Raw genomic sequence first — 25,461 nt, 5'->3', positions numbered from 1 at the left:
TAGTTTGTCAGAGCATCCACCATTAAAATACTTGTAAAACAGGTAGAGGGATGCAACATTTTGTCGATTGGATAGAAGTTGCAGCTTACATGACAGTTCAGGATCTATCAGGTTGATGACTTGAACTCTGTCCAGGAGTGAGAGACTAGTAGCAGATGCACCAGTCCAAATGTGACAATAATACTCCATATATGGACGAATAGTAGCCTTATAGAGGTATAGGTTACATTTAGGCGTATGTAACCTTCTAGCACAGTAAAGATAACCCACCTTCTTTTACAGCAGCCTAGACAATGCTCTCGATGTATCTGTTCCAACTCATGCTCCCTGTGAATGTAAAGCCGAGGAGTTTGAATGAAGTACTTTCAAGTAATGTATCTTTAGCCATAGCTATTGGTGGTTGAGAAGGTTTCTTATAATTATTAAGGGAAATGAGCTTACCATTCATTTTTGACCCCATTCCACTATAGACTGGCAATCTTCCACTAGGGTTTCCGCCATTGCCTTGGATATTTGTTCATTCGTTTTCCCCTCATGCACGTTATACAACATGGTGTCGTCAGCAAATATACTCATCTCAGAGACTATATTATCAGGGAGGTAATTTATGAATATCAGGAATAATAAAGGCCCAAGGATCGACCCCTGAAGTACACTTGCATTTATATCATATTGTGTAAATGTACGACTATTGATGACAACCTGAATTCTACTCTTATTTAAGAAAGATTTAATTATGTTAAATATTCGTTCAGTAATATCATAGGATCTGATTTTCATGAGAAGATTATCATGCCATACCCTGTTAAAAGCCTTAGATATATCTAGGGCTACTACCCTCCCCTCCCCAGCCTTATCCAGTGCATGCTATATACAGTCAGAGATTACAGTAAGAATATCTGCAGTAGAATGGGCTTGCCTAAATCCATATTGTTGGTTGGGCACAAGTTTAACAACTGTAAGGTTGTAGACTAGAGCTTGGTTAATTATGGACTCAAATATTTTGGTGAAAATAGGGAGGAGGATAATGGAGCGATAATTTAATGGTTCAGTTCTTTTGACAGAATTCTTCTAAACTGGTACCACAGAAGCAGTTTTTCAGCAGCCAGGGAAGCATGATTCGTTAAGGCGCTTGTTGAAGAGTTCTGAGAGAACTGCAGCAACCTCAGCGTAGCATTTTTTTAATAATACAGCCAGGATGAGATCAGGTCCACATTTTTGAGGTGTCAAGGTTTTTTACGATATCATGTACTTGAGAAAGGATGATTTTCAGATCATCTAGTGTGGTTTCTACCAGGGAGAGAGTGGTTTGCTGGGTCCAAAGTAGAGTTTGAGAGAAACTGCCGGGCAAACATGTTAGCTTTTTTGGTTGCCTCGTGATTGTTGGACAGTAGGAGAATTGTTGATTACCCATTACTTACTACACTGTTGAAGATTTTCCAGAAATCATAAGTTCCGAATTTCTGTGCTTCAATATGCTTTATGGGGGTTTCAATATATTCTCTCTTAGCTGTCACTACTTCTTTCTTACAATTACTTCTAACTTCTATAAACTTCTGTTTGTCTGTACTAGACTTCTGCCAGATAATTTTTATTATGTATTGATTGTTTTCTTTTAAAAATTTTTTTTTTTTTTTTTTTTTTTTTTTACAGTTAATAAAATTGAAGTGAATAGTATCAGTAAGTAAAGAATTGCCTTTTAGAAAGGTTTTATTAACTGTAAAATACACGTACGCTCTTGAAAGGATCGACCGGGAAAATGAAACAGAGGGCGCTTTTATTATGAATGTCAATCCAAAGGGGGATAACTCTTAACAACAAATTAAATCATAACATTGATGTTCCAATTTTTTCCCCCGGTTATTTTCCTTATTATTTCCCATGTTTTTTTGGGGGGTGGCGTGTTGTTATTTAGTTTGGAAATATAATTTTATCAGGTTTCTTTTTTTCCTTTTTTTTATAATATAGTGCGCTTTTGCTCGTGTTTGTTGGTATTTTTGAGGTTGGTGTTTGTGAGATGTTGTTTGAAGAACTTTAGTATTTTTTCCCTGTTGATTATCGCCTCTTTGCATTCTGTTGTGAACAATGGCCTTGATTTTGGGTGTGGTTTAGTGGAAGATTTTAGGATTGGTTTTGGTTGCTATTTCGTTTAGTACATTGGTGAAAACTAACATTGAATCTCGTTTGTTAACTATTTCTTAGCTAATTAACTAATTAATGTTGAGCAAAGTTTGCTGAATTTGGTCCAATTAGCTTTATAGATTTGCTATTTTGGTTTTATTTCTTCTGTTGCAGGTTCCTGAGTTTTGAGAAAAATTGGAGAAGTGATTACTGCCACACTGGTCATTATGTACTTCCCATTGAAAGTTCATAAATATTGTGGGAGAACGTTCCTGTGCTTGGGTGAAAGTACCTATGTATTTTGTCATTGAGTATACATAATTCAGATGATTCCAGTAGTGATTCAATAATTTTCCCAGTTTGGTTGATATTTTTGCATCCCCACATTTTGTTGTCGGCACTAAAGTCCACAAATTAAAATGGAAGGAGTGGGGCGTTCTGCTTCAATTTCGGTTTTATTTATTTTGTATTTGGGTGAAATGTAGATTGAACAAATAATTGTTGGTCGGTAGAGTGAAGCTTTAGTTGTTATTGTTTGAAGGTTTGTTTGGAGTTGTAATTTCATATGTGGTATCTGTTTTTTTTTATTATAATTGAGGTGCCACCTATTGGTCGATTATCTCTTTCTTATATATTTGTTTGGTTGTAGATGTGGTATCCTTTGAGGGTGATATTGTCCGTTTCTTTGAGCAGGGTTTCCTGTAGGCCAGTTATACTGGGGTTGTATTTTGCTATTACATGTTTAATTTCTTCAGAATTTGATTTTGCACCTCTGCAATTCCACTGTATTCATTTGTATGAAAAGGGTTTTGGTGGTCTAACTTCCAGTTGGTTTTTAACCCCTTTGTATTCTATTGAGTTATTTTATTTTTCATGTTTTGTTTAGGTGTCTAGTGGTTGTTCTTATATAATTATTGTTTCCTTTATATCTGTTTTATAGCTTGCTGTCATCAATTTGTTTTACTTCAGAGTTGTTCTTAAGGGTCTCGTTTTTTAACATGTCTTTTTTTTCAAAATGTTTTTTACTTTATTCATTTTTATCGATCAAAATTCTTTAATTTATATTAATCTCCATCTTCTTTGTATGTAGAGGTTCTGTCTCTTATTGGAGCCTGTGTCCCGAGTAACAATTTTTTTTTTTTTTTGGAGGGGAGGGGGGTCTCGAGCTTTTTATTTATTCTGTCTTGTCTGTCTTTCTTAGCTAACAGTTTCAATTAATTCAAATCTATTTTCATTTACAGTTAATACTAATTCTGTTTTTTGTTTATTATTATGGTGTTAGGGATTAAGTTTTTGTTTCCTTGTTCTATTTCCATTTTTCCTGATATTGTGTGTTTACATTTAACATCTGCTTTCATTCTTGTTAGTGACTTGGATCTGTCACGTTTTTGGAGTTGGGTGTGTATAGTTTCTTTAGTGGGTGATTCTTTAGTTTTGTTGAGAGAATTTTCGATTTCCTTTGTTTTGCTTCCATTTGTGCTGGGTTGACCATTTCTGATTTTTATTTGGCTGTTAAGATTTATTTTTAGTTCAGATGAAAGGATTTTAATTCTTCGAGCATATTTTTAGTTCTTTTGTTATGTTTGGGATTTTTAGAGGGTGGTTAAGACCATTGTAGTTGTGCATATTGTTTGCTTGTTGAGTTATTGCTGCATATGTGTTTTTGGTGCAATTTGTTACTTCTGTATAGGCTTCTTGGAAGCTTTTTTGGGGGGGTATTTGATTATTAGGATTTCTTTTTCTTACTTGTATATTTCACAATTTTTTGAGTGAGAGGGATGGTTTTCTAGGTAGTTTGTACGTTTAGTTTCATTGGAACAGTTTTCTAATGTGTGATTTGGGTCTTTTTGAGTGCAATTTCCATATGTTTGGTTTATTTGGATATGGTGTTTGTTATGCCCAAACTTTCGGTATTTATAGCATTGAAGTGGGGTTGGAATGTACTGTTCTACTTTGTTTCTTTCATAACCTATATTGATTGTCTCTAAATGTTAAATGTAGGTGTTTGTGTATATTACTTCTCCAGCTTTCCTGATTATGATTCTTTTAAGATCTATGACTCTTTGGCTTTTCAGTTCTGTTTTGATTTCTTCTGTTATGCATACCGAGATGTCTCGGTTTCTTATAACTCCTTTGGAGTAGTTTAATGTTTTATGTGGATAGAATCTGATGTTTATTTCATGTAGTTTTCGTAGTTGTAATAAAGTTTTAGGCTGTTTTTATAGTTTGTACTTCTACCAATATTTTCCATTTAATTTTTTAACATTTTGGGGTGTTATTTTGCTTGATATGTTTTTTGGGGGGATAAGAAAGGATGACATTCTAGTCAATAGCACATAGGAAGTAGCCTCCAGCACGATAAAGTGTGGAAAGGCTTTATCTTCATTATCATTGTCCGAGTTTGTCTCAGATTCTATATGCAGTCTCTTGGTTGTGTTTTTTGTTTGTAACAAAACTAAAAGGTTCATCGGCCATGCCCCCCCCCACCTCGGAATCCCTTATAGGGAAGAAAAATGAGGGGATAAATCCCATTCGCTTCTGTTCTCCAGGGCTACATGGCTGGTATACTCAAACGTGGGGAGAATTCCAAGCATTCATATGTAGTTACACCCATCCAAATATGGATTTTCCCTATATTTTATTCCTCTTATTGGTTGCCTTGGTCAAAGTTTGATTGACCCTTCAGCCACCGCTTATTAAATCAGTTTGTTTTTTTGTCTGTGGCAAGCGTAGGTGTTTTTTTTTTTTTTGTTTGGCTTGTCTGAATTAATGCTAAACATGACCAACCGATAGATTGGATTGGGCCTGTCCAACCTCCTGTCTAGCCTAGTAAAAGCCAAAGTGGTGTGTTGCAATACAGTATAATTATGTTCTAAACATGTTCTGCTCAACCACTAGGACCCCGTCCTTAGTGCATTACAGATCGCCACCAATTATCAACAGATCAACAGGTAACCTTATTGAGGGACTTTTACCCTCTGAAAGTTTTATCACTAGTTCGTAGTGCTTGGTTTGGTTTCTTGTAGTGGATTCTGTTATTTTCATTCCTGCAGTACATGATTGAGATTTTCAAAGCGGTAAGGGTTGTAATGTTTATGTTTGATGCATTTTAAGCCAGGAAGCCAGTAGGGAAATGGAAGAAGGAGAAAAAGAGAGGGTGGGATGGGAGGGTAGTGTTGTTTTTGCTTTGCAGAACAAAGTTAAGTTTTGCAAAGTTTTACAGGACAAAGAAAAAATGTTTTCATGTACGGTGCATTTGTGTCAGGAAGCCAATATTCAGATAGCCTGATTTGGTAGCACCTGTCATTAGTTTAGAAATGAATCCTGCAATGCAAATATATAAACATACATTTGCCTACTTTTATATAAAAAAGATTTCTAATCCTATTATTGCTAATGCTAATAATCAAACACGTGGGTTACAAACAACTGACCATAATTATACTACTACAGCCACTACTACTGAGAATAATTGCAATCATAGAGATTTATACTAATTTGTGCAGGAATAAACCTGTATATCGAAGGTGCATCATCAGAAGGTGAAAATTATAATTCTAGTATTACATTTACTACTACTAAAAACAATGATAACAATGACATAATTCCTAAATTTTCCGAATATAATTGCACCTAAATTGAGAAAGCATCTTTGAATAACAGGTGTATGATGGGAGAAATAACAATTATAATACCACTAGTGGGAGGGAGGCGCCTGGCTTTACTCGGGTGGAAAATGCGCTTAAATATGATATTTTAATTTGTCCAGATTTCGTATATATTATTATAGAGTCATGACTTCATAAGTAAAAAAGGTATTTAGGTGCCATCAGTTAGAATCGAAACTGAAACTGTAGCATTCAAAGCTGGTGACGTTATCACTGCACCAATGGGACACACATAAAGTGATTAAAAATTAAAAATAAACTAGAATGAATGTATAAAATGTTTAACGATTTCTTTTTAATTTTGACCCCTTTTTTGACCCCTTAAAACAATTTTAACTAGCTAAAGACGCATAAAAGAATGGCCCATAAAAAATCCAATCATTTGAGGCCCTTAGCGCTGCTCTGCGACTTTCAGTTTCAGAGGAGATAGAATTTGAAAATATGGAGACTGACACGCCAACAGACAGGCAGACATATAGCCGTTTATATATTAGATTACTACTGCTCTTCATCTTCTCCCTCCTCCTCCTATTATTATTATTAATAAAATATTTTGCTCAGAATTCCACTTAATCATGAAAAACCTTGGGATTCTAAGTGATTCTTAAGAGATCAACATTATATTACGGTTAAACATTCAAGGTTTAGCAAAAAGAACACATTTAAAACTGCCATATAAAAGAGATAACAGTTTCTTTACTCGCTATTAGAAAAGTCCTGAAATAAAGAGTTCGTTCATAGTTCATGGTCTTTGATACAAGCTAGCTGAAGAGATTCTCTACTTGCAATATCAAACTGCACAATGAGAGTTGGCTGTCTTGCAATTTCATTGGTAGTGGGCAATTGCTTTCATATGTCTGCTAGTTCTACGATTTATGGATTCTTTATCTTTCTATAATTGGCAGGAGAACAAAACCTAATCAAAAATGCATCTTAGTAAACTAGTCATTTTCTGATCTTGCAAACATATTCGTCATTGACCATTTGCTGGAATTCACACATCAACCTTTTATAACTTCCATTCTCCAATAGACACATTTGTCGGTTTGTCCTTGAGTGTGTCAAAAGGCTTTGAATATACTACTACTACTACTACTACTACTACTACTACTACTACTACTATTACTATCCTTCCCCACAAATATTACCAATAATATTTCATATCAGGTCAATAGAACGTATGATAACACAGTTCTGACTTTATTTATTTATCCTTTGTTATCGATTCTTTTTTTTTATAAAAATTATTTTGCATTAGTAATTCAACTCTATCAGGTTTAAAATTTTAGTATTTTCTAATAATGTTCTGTCAATAGTCGCTCTGTCAATCATCAAATAATTTTTTTTGCTCTGTTAAGCTAACTAGCGTACACACTGTGTCACTGGGAATGGAGTGAGCTTGACAAAGCAATAGCTCCAGAATTGCAACTGGGTATCTAATAATATTCAAACAATCTCCTTTCCTTTTTCTGTCAGATTCAAGACTCAAAACAACTCCTTTATGACGAGCTGGCTAAAGATAAAAAAAAACATGAGAGGACGGTGAAAACGGTTCAAGGACAGTTTGAAGGGGTCAATCAAACAGTTTGGTTTGTATTCAAACTTGTTGGAAAATCTAGCCCCAAAACAGATCTCCTTGGCATACACGTGACAAGGAATCATGATTGCTGAATCTATACACATTGGAGAAAATGAGACGAAACATGCTATTAGGAAAGAGAACAACCAGTATCTCTGCTGCAGAATTAACCTACAGGTGTTTACAAGCAGGAGATACCTCAGAGCTTAGATTAAACTAAAGTTATCCTTAGACTCACAAAACAACTGCATTATCACGGTGATTTTCGCAAACAATGCACGAAATCCTCATCTCTTTTCTCATATTTCTCTGAGTTAGGATTTATACTCGATTCTTCAGAACAGATAATCAAAGAGTTGATCCCAGCTATCAGCAGAACATCTTCACATCACTGGTCACGCTTAAGTTTAGAATCCTACGGATGTGTCTTAAAAATAACTATTCTCATCTTTTGAAGAAAAGGCAGTTAAAAAAACGAAACTAATAATTTAGATTTTAATGTAAATTCTCTTCATATGAACACTTCTCTTTGTAAATTGTTTTGCTTCTTGTAAAGTAATGAGATTAAAAGATATATTTTAATTCCTTCAAGACAGCTTGGCATATTTCTATTAACTTATTTCAATCAATTATTTTATCTTAAATTAAAGTGAAACAGAACATTACTGTCCAAAACAATTTTAAGATGAAACCGTGCAGAAGATTTAATCAATAAATGCCACTCCAAGCCATTCCTTAAAAGTAAAACACTTAAACCTAGTCACTCATAACCTACACACCCACTTTTAAATTATCTCTACAAATTGTCTAAATGTTCTCAATTCATGCCTTTATCTTGTATCAGTCGATGCACAGAGCAACCTCGAAAATCGAAGATAACCTCAATATTTTTTTTTTCTTTGTATCTCTTTCAAGATCTTATTCTCTATTCTTTGAGATGCACTAATTTCTTTTAATCAATCAGCTACCTCGAAATTATCTTGATTCTCATATCTTAATCTCCATTTAAGCTACTCAAAAGGTTGCCCATTGCATGGTTCTTTCCAAGTTATTATTGAATTGATTATAGAGTTACACATGGAATTAGAGATATTAATCAGAGGCAAATTTCCCTGTGTGATAAAAGAGAATAATGAAAAATGAATTAGTCATTGTTTTCAATACTTTATGATTTATCATATTGCTGATCTTTTTTTAAATCTGAAAGTGTTCACTTGTTTCTGAATCTTTTTGTATGATAATATACAGGTACCTCCGTTTATGTATACTCCTACACCTATTTTAACAAATGAGATCGTCATATCAATAAAAATTAAATTAAAAAAAAGTCCTAAAAATATCAAGTATCAACGGTTGTTAATAATATAACCTCTACACATTTTAAAATTAATTGCTCCAAAATCAAATAAGATTAAAACAAAATTATGTCGTAATCAAAATTTATCGATATTAACTAGTTTTAAGTCTACAATCAACGTGTAGTATCTGTTCTTTTCTTAGTCAGATGACAGACAGTAAATCTATCTCTCCTAATAAAAGGTGAAGATATTTTGGGTATCGAGACTATTTTATTTGTCTCCACATGAGAGCAAGGTTAGGTACAATGTCATTTTTTTTAATGGAGAAATCCAGAACTCCAAAAACGAAGCATTTTGTATAAGAACAGAGAAACCTGTACTGCTACGTCGTTACTCCTTCGCAAATGAGGATAGCTCATATGCTAAGCAATAAATCCATCCACCAGAGAATTTTATAAGCACAAATTATTTCTAAATATCTACACAATTTGAATTTAATAATTTTACGTCATTAATGTCATCATTATTTTAATATCTATTTTGGATTCAAATTGGTTGGACAGGAAAAGGGCACCTTTTGTTTCGATGCATACAGATTTATTTTTTCATTTGTAAACAAGTATTTTAGAGGTCATATTTTTTTAATAAATGAAACGTGGTCTAAAATGCTTTTTGATAAAATAGAATAAAATGAAGGGAAAACCGAGTTAAGATATATTCTTATTCCTTTTCAGCCTGGGAGATGAGAGAGAGAGAGAGAGAGAGAGAGAGAGAGAGAGAGAAATCCAAAAGATAAGGTTGTGCTCTAACTGTTCCCCACTAAACATTTGGTATGAATGATGAGTGATCTGTACGTTAATGACCAGTTAAAGGACCACCCTTAACAAGATTCATGTGTCTGTTTTGCCTTTAAAAGGAATAAAATATGAAAGAAAGTACTCTAAGAAGTAGTTCCCATGACACATTGAGAAGACGGCAGCTAATCGAATCTTGCTAGTCCTGATAACGATAGTAGAAATGAAAAAAAAATAGATGATGTATGCAATGACTTTGCATATCAGACCATCAAATATCAACGAACACCAATATCAAGAGAACTCCTTTCCTGAATATAACCTGTCGAATGCCACAAGCACATTGAAAGACAGACCCCCCCATCACCACCCCGAAAACAAACTATATCAACTCTAAAAAGAACAAAAAAGCAGATTGCAACAGATTTATAAGTCCGAAACGGCTGTTCTCTCTCCCAAACCAATATTCTGTATTATACATTTTCACTCAGTTCCTTTATAATATTTGTAAAGCACTCTGTATTTGATTTTCTTACCTTATCCGCCTCAATATCTGTTTTATGAGAAATCTTGATTTTTTTTTACATGGGGGTCACCACTTATCAAAGCTCAGGAGCCACTCGAGGATAAAGGTTAGTGGGTATAAATTTGTCATTGTAATTTTAGCGTAGTAAACATTAGTGGGAATTTTATAACTTGGATTACTTAGGGGGATGGTACAATAAGAACTTGTTCACGTTGGACTTCAGCTGGAAAGCAGGCAAATGGAATAGAGTTCCACAGGCGTGCAGTTCTAAGAAAGAAACCCTGTTCATGGAATCTACGTTTAGGTATAGGCACAGATAAAGAGTGTGGGAAATTGTTGATAGTGGTTCTGGCTAGACGAGTGTTTTTCATGAAAGTCTGGCGAGGGGGGGGGCATAGATTGAAGTTCAGATGAGCACCTGCCATGAAAGTAACGATAAAGCAGGAACAGGCTCGCTACGTCTCTTCTGTGGGAAAGAGGTTGCAGAGAAGAGAAAAAGGCATCCCCCACTAAGCTATGAAGTCTATTTGGAACTCTGTCAAGACAGGATAAGCTGCTTCTAGCAGCTCCTGCCCAGATGTGGCAACAGTACTCCACATTGGCTGAACCTGGCTTTTATATAGGTAGAGAATTGCATCAGAAGTGATATATCTACTGGACCGGTAGAAGGATCCCACCATTTTTCCAGTGACTTTGGCAATGGATTTGATATACGTATTCAATTTCAGATCGGGAGTAAAGGTCAAGCCCAGAAACTTGTCAACACATGAAGCCTCCTCAAGACGAGAACCATTCATTTGGATTGATAGCAGCTGGGCAGCTAAGCGTTGATGATGTAAGGATAGAAGCTTGGTTTTAGATGCATTAAAAGTAACAAGCCACTTTTTTTCCAAGTGTACCATATGCTCAAGATCAGAGGAGAGAGAGTCAGAGAGAACTTGGTCGTTTACGGCCTTCGAAGTGCTACTATAGATGGTAGTGTCGTCAGCATAAATGTTTATGAATGATCTAAGGATGTGGTTTAGAAGATCATTGATGTAGATCAAGAAGAGAGTTGGTCCCAGGATGGACCCCTGAGGGACTCCAGCATTAATACTGAGAGCTTCTGATTTCTGCCCATCAACCACTACTCTTAAGAACCTATCAGAGAGAAATGATTTAATAGTTAAGACATTTCCAGCTATACCATGACTGGAGATCTTGTGAAGTAGATCTTTATACCATACCTTATCAAAGGCCTTTGATATGTCAAGTGCAATTGCCCTGGAGATGAAGCCTCCATCGAGGGATTTGCCAACCCTATGAGATATAACTGTAAGCACGTCTGCTGTAGATCTAGCAGAGTGGAAACCATATTGCATGTCACTAAGAAGGCTATTTTTGCTGAGATGGTTGACTACTTCTTTATTTAGCACAGATTCCAGCAGCTTACTTATGATGCATAGAAGACATTTTGGTCTATACCGAGAGGGTGATGAGCAATCACCTGAATTCTTAAATACAGGCATACTGATGAGAGTTTTCAAGGTGTTGGGAAGCATTCCTCCTTAAGACAATGCTTAAATAACTTTGTAAGTATGGGCGCTAGTTCTGGTTGAAGCCTTTTGAGCACTATAATTGGAATGTCATCAGGGTCAGTTGCCTTACTGGAATCAAGGTTTTTGATTAGCTTGGCTACATCATGTACAGATATTTGTATGTCACATAGCATGTTTTCTGATACAGGAGGAAATATTGGGGGTTGGTGGCCTTGGTCATAAAGGGTAGAATTAGCTGCAAAGTTCTTGGCAAAGAGATTGGCTTTGTCTGATGCTGAGGAGATTATCTCAGGTCCATTGATGATAGTTGGGATAGAGCACACACTTCTGTTGAGGATTCTGTTTGCTATTTGCCGGAACTGATGGGAACCAAGCCGCTGCTCAGCTACCTTGGATTTGACGGACTGAGCATACAACTCTCTCACCTTCTTTATTACTTTTTTACAGTGGTTGCTGGTGGTCCTGAAAATTGCTTTAGTCTCAGTACATCTATTACGTTGGAAACAATTGAAAAAGTGATTTCTGTGCGCAATGGCAGCAGCATATTCTGGGGAGAACCACGGCTGGCTGTAAGGTTTTGCTGGAACTTTTTCGAGGGTATGAAACTGTCTATACCTACAGTTAACCATTTCGTCAGGTCTGATACTATAGAGGACACATCCTTTTTAAACATGGCACAAAGAGGTAGGTCTGATATAAATGTATGGAAGCTATCCCAGTCAGCCATAGAGTATCAATATACTGTACGATGGAGAGATATGTCCGAAGACCTATTACATTTTGTTTTTATCTTAACTAATACAACAGAGTGGTTGGAAGATCCCAGTGGAGACTGCATGGAAGATGAGCATAGCTCAGGGCAAGTTCTGGGAACTCGGATAATCTGTGTGGGTTCTTGAATAATCTGAGTGAGGTCATAAGCAATGGAGAAATCTTGGCAAAACCTCCCCTCGTCATCAGCCTTGTTTGAGTGGGTTAACGATTCCATGTTGTGAACATTGAAGTCCCCACAGACGTGAATGTTAGCTGAGGGGTATGCAGATAGGACATGGTCAATTTTCTAAGTTATGCTATTAAAGATAGTAATTCCACTGTTCTCGGGGCGATAGAGTGCAAATATAAACGCAGTAGTGTGAGCAAGTGCAACCCAGAAGCACATTTAAGGTAAATTAGGATCTTCTCTAGAGATGTCCTTAATATTGTGTTAGTGTTTCGTTTCTCCACGATGTGTTTATCTGTCTATTCACATTTTAGAGACGTCTTGAGACAAGGTTCGATAGTGCATGTTCAAATTTAAAGGTCATGAATTCTTTCCTTTCTTTTGTTGCGTAACCTTCTTTTTCATTCCCAACAAGATGAGAGCATAACATAAAAAAAATAATAGCAATAATGTTAAATGACGTTTGCAAACTTTTTAGATGAGGGTTGATAATTTGGACTACAATTTTCATGCTGGATGTTATTCGCACAACGTTTTGATCAATGTAAAAGAAGATTCCTTTCAAAATGTTAATGAATTCATATTTGCTGTATGTTAGTTTTTTCGGTGCAAAATACTAATATGCACTATCCAGAAAAATATCAGCTTTATCAAAGCGTATTTGTTGATTAAATATATTTCTCATAATGTGCAATTTCCAGGGGTCTTGCTAATTCATCTAATCATATGCTAATTCACTACATATTTGTATGTACGTTATCATTTTTCCAACTTGTCTTTTTAAGTATCATCTGCAATCCTCAAGGTGTTTATCTCACTATTCACTTGATACAAATCTATTAAATCTTATTCTTTGGATCTTGATGAGCGTTGACTCGTTAGTAAAAAATATAAATTAGTAAAAATCGTCGCGGTTAACGACATAGTTATTAGACTAAATCCCAGCGGTATTATAACAAGTATCAAGTTTATCTTAATTAACTAGAAATGAGTCCATCCGTCAGTCACACGTTTTTAAGATAATACATTGCAGAAATTAATGTTCTTTTAAAAAAATCTGTTCATACGATTATTATCACTTTAAAACATTATAGTCAATGTTCTTTTAAAACAACAAAATTCTGCTGGGCACCGTTTCAAAACATCTTGTTAATGGAAAAAGAAAGTGCCTATTTTTATTGAATGAATTGTTTTTAATTGAAAACGTTCAGATTTTTCAATTGATAACACTAGAGAAAAACATTTCTGTGAAAAGGCGAGTAAAATAATTTAATATTTCTAATTTTTTAATTCAAGGTTTGATTCAAAGAATAAAACGAGTTTGAATGTAGAGGAATTTATAGTTATTTGGATGATGACAATTTTATTGTGGGCAGGCAGCTTAACAATGGGGTTATTGGAGGGGAGCGGGAAGCATAAAACTTTCAGAGAGATTCAACTGAAAGTATCTTTTAATTATGGATATAATAAATGATTTGAAGGTGAGATGATAAAAATTATTTATTGCTTTAGAAGTCAATTCCGTTCACATTTCAATGAGTTTCGATAAATCTCAAGCATTTTGCTTTCAAGGAGTTTCTTTAAAAGCTTCTTCTATGAACATGTAAAACACCAAACAGTTGCCATAATAAACTCAATCAAAAACAATGGCTGACATATTACAATGATTCTTCCCACCCATTAAAAAATTGCTCAAACAAAAATAAATTTTCAATTCTCAAGAATAGTGTAGACTGTCAGGGAAACCCAATGTTGTCTGAGATTCTGTGATGAAACCTATGTCCTTTTACCTCTTACCCATAACACTATATCACTTTTTATATTTTATTTTTACTGGTTAATTTATGTAACTTTATAGTCTTTATTCAATTAGAGGCACACATAGCATTTTTTTTTTTTTATTACATTTTCACCCCAAACAAGGCACATTGCCACTCAGGTGTAGGGGGCTACTATCAGGGTCAGCAACTACGGGGGCACTATGTAGGGATTTGGGCAGCAAGATGTCGGTTCACATTGCACTTGAACTTCTGCATGTCAGTACAGTTAGGGAAGCATGATCCTGGAATGGAATTCCAGAGTCTAGCGGTTCTGGGGAAGAAACTACTGGAGTAGAAGGATCTTTTGCATCTAGGGATCTCTACTGTGTGGGGGTGGGATTTAGCTGCCTGTCGGATTTGTTGAGGGTGTCTGCATCGTGGGGGCACAAGTGTCTGCAGTTCGTCAGAGCACTCACCATTAAAATACTTGTAAAACAAGCAGAGGGATTCAACGTTTCGTCGATGGGACAGAGACTGAAGCTTAGATGCCAGTTCAGGGCCTATCAGATTGGCGACTCTTTTTTTAACCTTGTCTAGGAGCGAGAGACTAGTAGTAGACGCACCAGCCCAGATGTGACAACAATACTCCATACATGGGCGAATGGTGGCCTTATAGAGATATAGGATACTTTCAGGTGTCAGTAGTTTTCTAGCACAGTAGAGAGAGCCTACCTTTTTTGCAGCGGCCCTGGCAATGTTTTCAATATAATTGTTCCAACTCATGTTTCCTGTGAACGTTAGGCCAAGCAGTTTGAAAGATGTACTCTCAGACAGGGAGTCACTGGCCATTGCTATTGGTGGCAGAGAAGGTTTCTTGTAGTTATTGAAGGAAACCAGTTTGGTTTTGGCAGCATTGAATGTGACCATCCATTTATGTCCCCATTCCACTACAGATTGGCGGTCATCCTCTAGTGTTTTTGCCATTTCTTTAGATATGTGTTCATTTGTTTTACTGTCATGCCTTTTATAGAGTGTAGTGTCATCAGCATATATACCCATCTCAGAGGCAGTTTTGTCGGGGAGGTCATTAATGAATATTAGGAACAATAGAGGTCCAAGAATAGACCCCTGAGGCACTCCTGCATTTATATCACACTGTTTAGATGTTCGACCGTCGAGGACAACCTGGATTTTTCTCTTGTCTAAGAAGGATTCAATTATGCTAAGTATTCTACCAGTGATACCGTATGATTTAATTTTCCTGAGGAGACCCTTGTGCCATACCCTGACAAAAGCCTTAGATATATCTAAAGCTACCGCTCTGCCCTCCCCCGCTTTATCTAGTGAATGGTATATACGTTCAGAGATTACAGTGAGAATGTCAGCTGTGGAACGGGCTTGTCTAAATCCATATTATTGGTCAGTCAGAAGTTTAGCGTCTGTAAGGTGCCGGACTAGAGCATGGTTAATTATGGTCTCAAATATTTTGGCGAAAAGTGGGAGGAGGCTAATGGGGCGATAATTTGATGGGTCAGTTCTTTCGCCAGAATTCTTGAATATTGGTACCACAGAAGCGGTTTTCCAACAGCCCGGAAAGCATGATTCATTAAGGCATTTGTTGAAGAGTTTGGAGAGAACTGGAGCTACTTCGGCTGAGCACAGCTGGGATGAGATCAGGTCCGCATGCTTTGGAAGTGTCAAGATTTATTATGATAGCATGTACCTGAGCAGGGGTGATTTTTAGATCGTCTAGCGTGGCGTCTGTCCGCAAAGGAAAGTCAGGCAGGGGATGGTTGGTAGGGTCCAGTGTGGAGTTCGAGGCAAACCGGCTGGCAAGCATATTAGCTTTGTCGGTTGCTGAGCAAACACCCTCATGATTGTTGGTTAGTGGGGGAATTGTTGATTGCCCATTGTTTACTACACTGTTGTAGATTTTCCAGAAGTCACGATTTCCTAATTTTTGTGCTTCGATGCGTTTTTTAGTGGTTTCCGTAAATTCTCTCTTAGCTGTCGCTATTTCTTTCTTAACGTTATTTCTCGCTTCTATGTACTTCTGTTTGTTTGAACTGGACTTATGTCGGTTAAATCTGCGGTATGCATGCTGCCTTTGAGCAATGGCAGTTGCGCAAGTCGAAGTAAACCATTGGGGAGAGTGGGGCTTGCTATAAAATTTCCACACGGGAACATTTCCCCAAGAATTAATGTATTTGAACTTTTAAGAGAGGAGGTGCCCCCATAGCTCCCTTAGTAGGGCCTGTAGACATTCAGGACCACTTTTATAGTCTTCTCTAGAAAAATTGAAAAATACGATTTATATTTCATTAATATCTTACAGGACTCTGTCACATAGTTATATTGAGTAGGGGCACTTAGATATTCAGAACCACTTCTATTGTCTGATATGGAAAATTTTATCCATATTTAAATTTTACCCAATTTATAGCAGATTTCTGTCCCATACATCCCTTAGGCACTCACTTATCAGTTCTGAACTTCTTCCATTGTTTTTCCCAGAAAATTTTACATATGATTACACTTAGTTTTTATGTAAATTTTCTAACCTTTCTTTTTATAGGAAACACATACACAAACACATTTACATCTATAAAATTGGGCACCAGATTTTCTGATTATAAAAGAAAAATATTTGCTGAATTTTTAGCCGTGGAATTGGAAAGAGTAATTTTGTTATGTCGATTTAACATAAATGAGCCTTTTTTAGTTGACACTTCCTATGAATCGTAACAACCATTACTAATTTTTTTTTAATGTTAGTATTGCTATACGTAAAAACAATCAAGTAGGAGAGACTATTTTACATCCAACTTTTATTAAGAAACTGAATCTACTTGCTGAATATTAAAAAAGTTTTTGCTTTCATACCCTTTTCCATAACCTCAAAATTTGATTTTTAATATTCTAACTTATTGAAAACATCAGTAAACATATTCTAGAATGAGGGAGGTGTTTTATAGATCCTCCAAAAATTTATTTTAAAAGTCTCTTTCAATTTTGCTAGATGTAAATTTAATTAGGACTTAACCAAATACTTACTGTCTCAACTTGGAGTTTTCTTTCTTCCTGGCTTAACACTTGATATGCTTTGTCATACAGAACATCTCTAAGACGTTTGGCTATCAGTCGCTCCAGATTTTCTTTTACCATTAATTTCTGAAATAACAAAAAAAAAAAAATCTATCATATTTATAACTAATTATCATAATATTGAATGTAGAAGATTAAAAACCATTTGAGCTGTAGAAAGAAATTCAAAAAATTATTTAATAATGAATGATGCAAGACAATTACTAATCAAAGACAAGTTAAAAATATACAAATTAGTTTATATCCATTTCTTTGAGTCCTGTTATTACAGTACAAGTTCTGTCTTTAACTAACTTCTACCACTTTTCAGTTATTATGAATAAATAATTGTAAAATTTCACAGAAAAAATATGCTGCTTCGTATTTACATGAGAAACAATAATGAACGTATTTATGTATCGATTTATTGCTTAAAACATTACAAATCCTGTTCTTAAGCAAAAAATCATTCACTTCAAACTAATCTTTAAAAGTGTCCAGTATTTTGGAGATTAAAAGAAGTCGATTAGTTTAAAAATATATTTATGGAATGTTTGTGTTAATTAGTTTAAATTTATAAAATACATATCCAGATTTTTTCTATCCTTTTAGTCTTACTCAAGATTCAAACTAGGCTGTAAACATTGTAAAATATTATAAGAACTACTATTATAGTAATGTATACTCTAACTATTTCTCTTTTTTTTTTCAACCAATCAAATGTTTTTATTTGCATACAAACTAAAACACTAACTTTTTAACAGTATATTGATAGATAAGGAGAATAAATATCATCTCATGAAAATATTTAGCAAATTGTTCCTTAAGGAGACCTGTTACCTTTTTGTTCGTCTCATTTTACTCAGAAAAGGGATAATTAAATTACTCCACAGTAACACACAACATTTTCAATTTAGATAATAAATCATATATAACTAGAGATTTTGTTTGCCTGTCATAATTTTTAAATCATTCACATTGTTTTTAAACGTGATAAATTAATTAAAGAATTTGTCTCATTTCGAAATATCAGATATCTCAACTACGTTTAGAAATGCAAAATATTACATTAAGAGTAGATGGTAAATTCCCAACAGATAAAATGGATGTCATGACCAAAAATCGAAACTAAAATCTTGAGTTCTTTAGTCTAACGTTTTCCTAATTAAGCTGTTTGATTTTCTTATGAATAGAGCTCAAAGCATTACCTTAACAAAAAATATAGCTTTGATTTGATATATATATTTATGATTTATGTCACACACGGGTGATAATAATAAATAACTGCATGAGTAAACATTATTAATAACGTTGAAAATTATTTTAATAGTCCAAAACAATTTATTTTACTTGAAGTATATTTTGGTATTAAAAAGAATTTAATATGTACTAGGATTTGAGAAAAATGACATAATTCTAATTCACATTATTTAGACTTTCAAATTGCTATTTTCATCTTATTCTTACAACATTTTAGCAAATGTAACCTCCAAACATTTTAAGGTACATCTTGTTGATTGATGCCTCCATTCAGTCTCAAGAGACAATGGATACCCGTGTTAAGGGTAGCTGTATGTGTAATTGTGAAGCAAGCAGGGGTTGTGTAATTCCCAACCATACCTCACTTGAATAGGCACTTCTTGGGTCCAGTGGCAAGAGAGGCCCAAGACTGGAAACAATGTTGAGATAAGCGAAGAGTACATACAGCACCTGGAATTCCCAAATAGTCAGCCGTTTTAGTACCGACCAGGCTCAATGTTGCTCAACTTCCATGATCTAACTGGAGCCGGTTTGTCAATGTGATCATACCGTATTTCTTGCAGAACTCTAAAATCCATACACAATTTGGAATTGACCTCTTTACTTAATCCACAGGGTTAAATTGTTCTTGTTCCAACAACTATGACTGAGTAAATTCGTTTGGTTTGATTTACGACATGTCAATCTTCTAGGAGTTATTTGTTGTCAAACACAATTTTATAAGGAGGATAATTCTTTTTATATTTGCAGAATATTTGATTTTAGAATACACTTCCTTCAAATTACATTACTCTTTGGCATTGGTAATCTTTTTTGTTCTCAACACGATTTACTTTCAGTTACTGTCTTCTAGTCTCCATTTGAGAAAAATAAAAAAAATGAAATAAAATTTTGATTTTTTTTTTTAAATTAGATTGAATTATAGTTAAGTATGCATCTATATTCTAGAGCATGATATGACTAGCTGATTGATCCAGCCAGGCCTCTATGTTCTCCAGTCTAACCGAAGGTAAGGGTTGAAGTAGAAGAATAGCTAAGCCAGCAGAACTTAATCATAAAACATCAGGGATTGTCATTATGGGAGTGTTGATTTTTACCTCTCTGTATGGGGTTGCAGTTGGAGAATTCATAGCTGCACCAACAGGATGATATTACTGAGTAAAAGTGTAAAGTAAATAATTTTTAATTGAAGCAAAATGTTCTATTTTCAGTTCGTTCTATTTAATTTCCCTTCTCCACCCTCTTTCTGAAACGAACAACACGAAATCTCTTTCATTGACCGAATCAAAGGAAAAAAAATACTGGTGCCACAAAGGAAATCTGACGTATTTTATATCTGCGGGGATGCAAACTAATGCAAATGAGTAAAAACCGAATTTCCTGTACCATCACGCAGGCACAGTGTCATTTGTGCATTAGACGTGATAGTGTTTGGCTCGTCATACATTGTCTAGACTCTTTCCTGATGCCTGATCACAGCATGTGCAATGTCGCGCTGGTAATCTTCAGCATGTACTTCACTGCAAGAGTGGTTCTGGGGTCTCTCTATTGTGTGTTGTCTGTGAGCCAGGCAGTGTCATACACTCAATATCATCTGAAGTTTCATCTGCTCTGCCAGATTGAATGGTCGGTGTTCCGAGGGTTCTCCATTTTGGGTTGGTTGTCGGCCAGGCAGTGTAATACATGAAGTGTCATCTGAAATCTCATCATCTGCATTACCAGAGGGGATGGTATATGTCTGGGGTTGTATATCCTTTACATGGCCCAGAACACCATCAACACCAATGGCTTGTGGGTTGATCACTTCTGCTACTGTTCCTTCTTGGAACTTGGATGTGCATCGATAACCTGGTGGTTTTACCCATACAGGGTCACCCAGTTGGTATTGAGTTTGTGCAAAGGCTGGTAACGTGGACACTGAGCTGATGTTCTTCATTCTAATTTCATATCTACAGATCCCATTGGCAGGTGCAGTCAACGATGATGTATCATCCTTGGGCATGACATTATACCAATAAACTGCTTCCTGTACAGTGCATCTCTTTCTGGCTGCAAACCATTTAATACTGCGGTGACATCATTCTGCAATGCTATTGCCTGCTGGCACATATGTACACTGAAACTGGAGGCATGCTCCCCAACCAGCGAAAAACTCCTTGAATTCCTTACTGGTAAATGCAGCGTCATTGTAAGTAATCAGTTCCTGCGGTGGGCCACGCTCAAAAAATATCGACTCAAGATGCTGAATGATGTGTCTGATGTTCTGCTGCGACAACATCCACCAAATGGTAAAATACGCTGAACCGAAATCGATGAGTGTCAGGAAATGTCTGCTTAAATTGTGTTATATCAATCCCCAGCCTTTGCCAATTAGCTTGTACCACCAATTTCTCTGGTGCCTAATTAACTGGGGACAGATCAATCATTCAACATTCCTCACATTCTCTGATAGTTGACCTCACATCAGTTTTGGTAATTGTTGGGCAAACCTGCCAAATGAAATATGCTGTGCATCAGATGCTTGGATGTCCACAACTCTTATGCAGTTCCATGATTTGACTACTAGTCATTGTGTTACTCTTCGTAGCACAGGTCACCTTTGTGGAACATGTGTCATGGGGTCTGCCAAGTTCTGACTCGACAGGACCAGAGCAACGTCTATTCAAAGTCCATACTCTTCTACCAGTGATTTTATCGTGTCCAAACTAATGCAAATGAGTACAAACCGGATTTCCTGTACCATCACGCAGGCACAGTGTCATTTGTGCATTAGACGTGATAGTGTTTGGCTCGTCATACATTGTCTACATTATTTTAGACTTAGTACTGGCTGTTATGAGAATTGAACCCTCAACACCCAGAAAACTATCCTAGTGTACTAATTCTTACTCTATGCCTTTATCACTTGTGCCAGTTGTTTCCATGTTTGACAAAGATCTTTGAATACGAGATGTGCTTGAAAATAACATTTAAGATGAGAGTAATAGTTCAAATAATATCCTCATCTAAAAATTCTTGAACATGAATTCGATTTTTATTTAAATTTACGATATTTTTTCTTTATTATGAAAACAAATCTTGCCAATGAAAAATTATTAAATATTTGTAATCAAGAAATTTATCACAAAGTTAACTTTAAAGGAAATATTTTTCTATGTTCTATTGTTCTTTATAACAAAATTATTAACTATAAAATTACATATTTTAAATAATGTACTTTTTATATAACAAAAAGTAACATGTATTTTAAAAATATGTTTAATTCTTCTTTCATTCATAACTGCAAAAGGTCTTTCTATTGAAGGACAAGATTTTCTATTAAAGTAAAATGTTTTATAATTCGTTGACAGATTATTCTTTAAAAACATTTTTTTTATATAAAACCACTCAGCGAAAGATCTGTATCAGGATTATTTTCTACCACTGGTGACTTCAGACGACGATTAAATCTCAGCATCATAGGGAGATGTGTGCAGAAGAGAAGGCTTTGATGATATTGCCACATTGAAAGAATAGATGAGAGTTTGGGATTAGTATATGTAAAACAGTTGAGATAGCAGGTTTAGTTCACAAAGAAAGACCAAGAAAAACATGAGAGGAAGTGATAAGAATGAACTTTAGAGGAAAACTAGCGGGGGTACCCAGCGTTGCCTGGGTGTGTTGCGGTGGTGTAGTAAGGGGGAGAATAAAAAGCAGCCCAGTGAGGGGAGGGGGGAGCGGCAGAGTGAAGAAAGATGTTAAAAAAGTAAAAAAGTGGTAGTAGGCTGGAACTCGTAACATGAAGGAGAAAAAGAAGGTGAGATTAAAAAAAAAAAAGTCGTGGCAGGCAGGCAGGCTTGAACCCGTAACATGAAGGAGGGAAAGAAGGTGAAAAAAACATGTGTGTTAGCCGATGTCGCCATCGTGCAAGCAGAAGTTGTATGTGTTGAATTTAAGCATAGGCAATCAAACGTATGATGATTGAAATGCTTTGTTGCTTTTTCAAACAGTTTTGCTTTATACAAAAAAGCAAAACAAACATCCAATTCAATGGGAATTTTGTTTAACTCGATCAAAAAAAGATAGAGACAGTGCCCGTTTGTGAATCTGAGATATTACGATCTGGGAAGTATGTGAAAACTTCTTGCGGAATCTAACTGACACAAGAACTTCAATGCAAAAAGCCTTTCGCAACCATACACAAACGCTCGTGCCCATTTTGCCTTTTATATATTACACTAACGGGGTTGCCTGGCCGTCTAATATTCTAATAGTAATTAATGAGAAGACAAAAACATGCCTCTTATATTAGTAGAGATTTCAGTTCAAAAATAATTTTGTATAATACATGAATTGCAGTAAAGCTATCAAAGATTAACAAAATAAAACTTGAAAAGATAAAAGATTCAGAAACAAAAAATTCTTATTAATACTTACATCTTAAAGATTTGCCACTATTACTTACATCTTATGACACTGTAAATAGTAATTATTAATGTATGTTAATTATTGCCTCAACTTTAAAAGTAAACTTGTATTAAATAATTATACACCCGACAAGATTTAATTACCTCAATCCTCACATGGTATGATGTAAATATTGATTTATTCAAAGATATATATAATTCCTACCGAATACAAATTGAAATACTTAGGTATTGCGACATTAGCATCAAATAAATTTATATGTTTACTAGCATTGTCTGTCTTGGTATCATATGAGAAATTTAGTAACCGAAGAAACTCCTGTTCTCATCCCTGAACCCCATATTACTATTATATATATATATATATATATTATATTTCTCCCTAACTGTCTCGCTCTATATATTTTTACAGGTTTCTGACTATGCTGATGACTAAATTCTCGATTAGATTTTGCAGAGAAAATTAAGTTTCTATATATATATATATATATACACATATGTGCAATAAACAAATCTACTTCTCTGCAGCCGACGTGTTTCTGTGTCCGTGTGTTTGTCATCTACTGAAATTTCACCGTCTACCAGTAATTGTAAATAGTGAAAATTCATGTAAAAACAAAAAGAACCAATATATTTTATTTGGTGTATGCCCCATGTGTTTTGTCGGCATAATCTAAGAAAAAGAGCACAGCGATGTAGTCATAGTGGAAAAATAGGTATTATTGCGACGCCATATTTGAATGGTAGGTTAGTGTTTGTTTAGGATGTGGATACCTTTAATCTCAAATATAAGAATGGTCAGAGCTTAGCCAATCAGAATAAACAGAATAAGTCGAGGGAGACTTTATTATTTGAGAATTGAAAAAATGGAAAGTGTATGTTATGTGTATGTAAAAATAAGTTAATGGCGGTGCAAGCACAGTAGGAAAATAAAGAATTTGACCCAGTTTCAACTGGTAGTGGTAGAAGGACTAAATATTGAGAGAGAAAAATAAGAACTTCTTCCTCTATAGATGTGGCGATTGTGATGGTGTTGCTATTCAGATGCAATGTAGCAGTTTATTATCACGAGTGAATGTGGCAAAAATGGCGGGTATAAGCTACATAAGATACTGACTATCAGGGTAAATGTACTGAATTTGTATGTAGCATCTCTTGTTGCAAACCTACGGTACTTTGATCCAGAGGGGAATTTCTGCAATCAAAATATTTTATACATGGAGATGGAGACAATGAAAACATTTTCTTTTTTTTTTTTAATCCTTTGAAATGAGGCTTCATAATTTGTGCATTCATTCTTTTTGCAGACTGTTATCCTTGTCTTTGTAATTGTTGTTTTACCGCGTTCCAGCCAACTCATTTCTGGCCTTCTTCAGGTGCTTAAGCATGACGGGATAGGTATACTGAATCTCGTAACTGTATCTCCAGTAATTACTGCCTTCCATAGTTGTTGTCTCACCACGTTTTGGCCAACTAATCTTCTGGCCTGCTTAGGTAGGATTGAAACCGTTATTTTCAGACAATGATCACCAAGAACCGTAGAGGCTCAATGCCTCTATCCACTGCACCATGGGCCCAAGTGTGATCAAGATTAGATTTTTTTTTTGTGGAGGGGAATGGAAAAAGAAAAAAATACCATCTGGAACGTACTCAACATAGAAGACCAGATAAGAACACAAAATCGTATTTATAAGATCATAAAATTTAACCTTGATCACCCTTTAGGGCCCGTGGCACAGTAGGAGCATTGAGTTTCTACAGTTCCAGGTAACATTATCTGAAGATAGTGTTTCAATCCTACACAAGCAGGCCAGAGGATTAGTTGGTAAAAACATGGTGAGATAACAACTATGGAAAGCAGTAATTACTGAAGATAAGTTAGAAGACTCACCATTCATGGTTACTCACATGAAGAAGGCCAGAGGATAAGTTGGCCAAAACGTGGTGAAACGACAATAACTATGAAGATGAAGATAACAGTTCGCAAAAAGAATAAATGCACAAATGAAAATATCGGAAAATATTTAATAGCAACTATCCACAGAAAACTTCAAATAAATATTTTCAAAATAATTTAAAATAACAAAATGTCCATATAACTTGAACATTAGTTTAATAATTTAAACAAGAAACACCCCCTTATTTACACAACGCCGGCTAATGGTTTTGATTTAGAAAGCCCTCAAAACAATGAGGATGACAGAAGAGCAATCTTCATGATGCTCAATGCTTGCTAATCTATGCACATTTTGTCCAGATATCTGATGCACTGAATGTGAGCCTTTATTTATTATTAATATTTTTATCATGAAGAACCCATAATTTTAATTAAATTATAACAACTAGAAAAAGGTGGTGGGTCAAACTTTGACTCAGTAAATTTTCAATAATGTTCTGATGGATAGACGAAAATGTAAAATTCTATTGTTATACATAAGATTATATACAAAAAGTATTTTATGTTTATAACTTTTAGACATATAAAAA

At 35.2% G+C, this 25,461-nt stretch overlaps 1 protein-coding gene across 2 annotated transcripts in view; it reads right to left on the bottom strand.

Annotated features, from left to right (window-relative positions):
- The window catches only part of LOC145287850 (coiled-coil domain-containing protein 39-like), a 2,493,216-nt gene that overhangs the window by 1,435,475 nt on the left and 1,032,280 nt on the right, over positions 1 to 25,461 (bottom strand). For both annotated transcript variants that reach the window (XM_080135726.1, XM_080135725.1), the window contains exon 13: positions 17,279 to 17,395. In XM_080135726.1, coding sequence (XP_079991852.1) covers positions 17,279 to 17,395 — 117 coding nt within the window. The remainder of the gene's footprint in view (positions 1 to 17,278; positions 17,396 to 25,461) is intronic.

Source organism: Euprymna scolopes, chromosome 11 (genome assembly GCF_053919585.1).
Source record: "Euprymna scolopes isolate OS-2025 chromosome 11, ASM5391958v1, whole genome shotgun sequence".
Lineage (NCBI taxonomy): Eukaryota > Metazoa > Mollusca > Cephalopoda > Sepiida > Sepiolidae > Euprymna > Euprymna scolopes.
The sequence above is the reverse complement of the archived record's forward strand: the minus strand, read 5'-3'. Positions and strand labels throughout refer to the sequence as shown.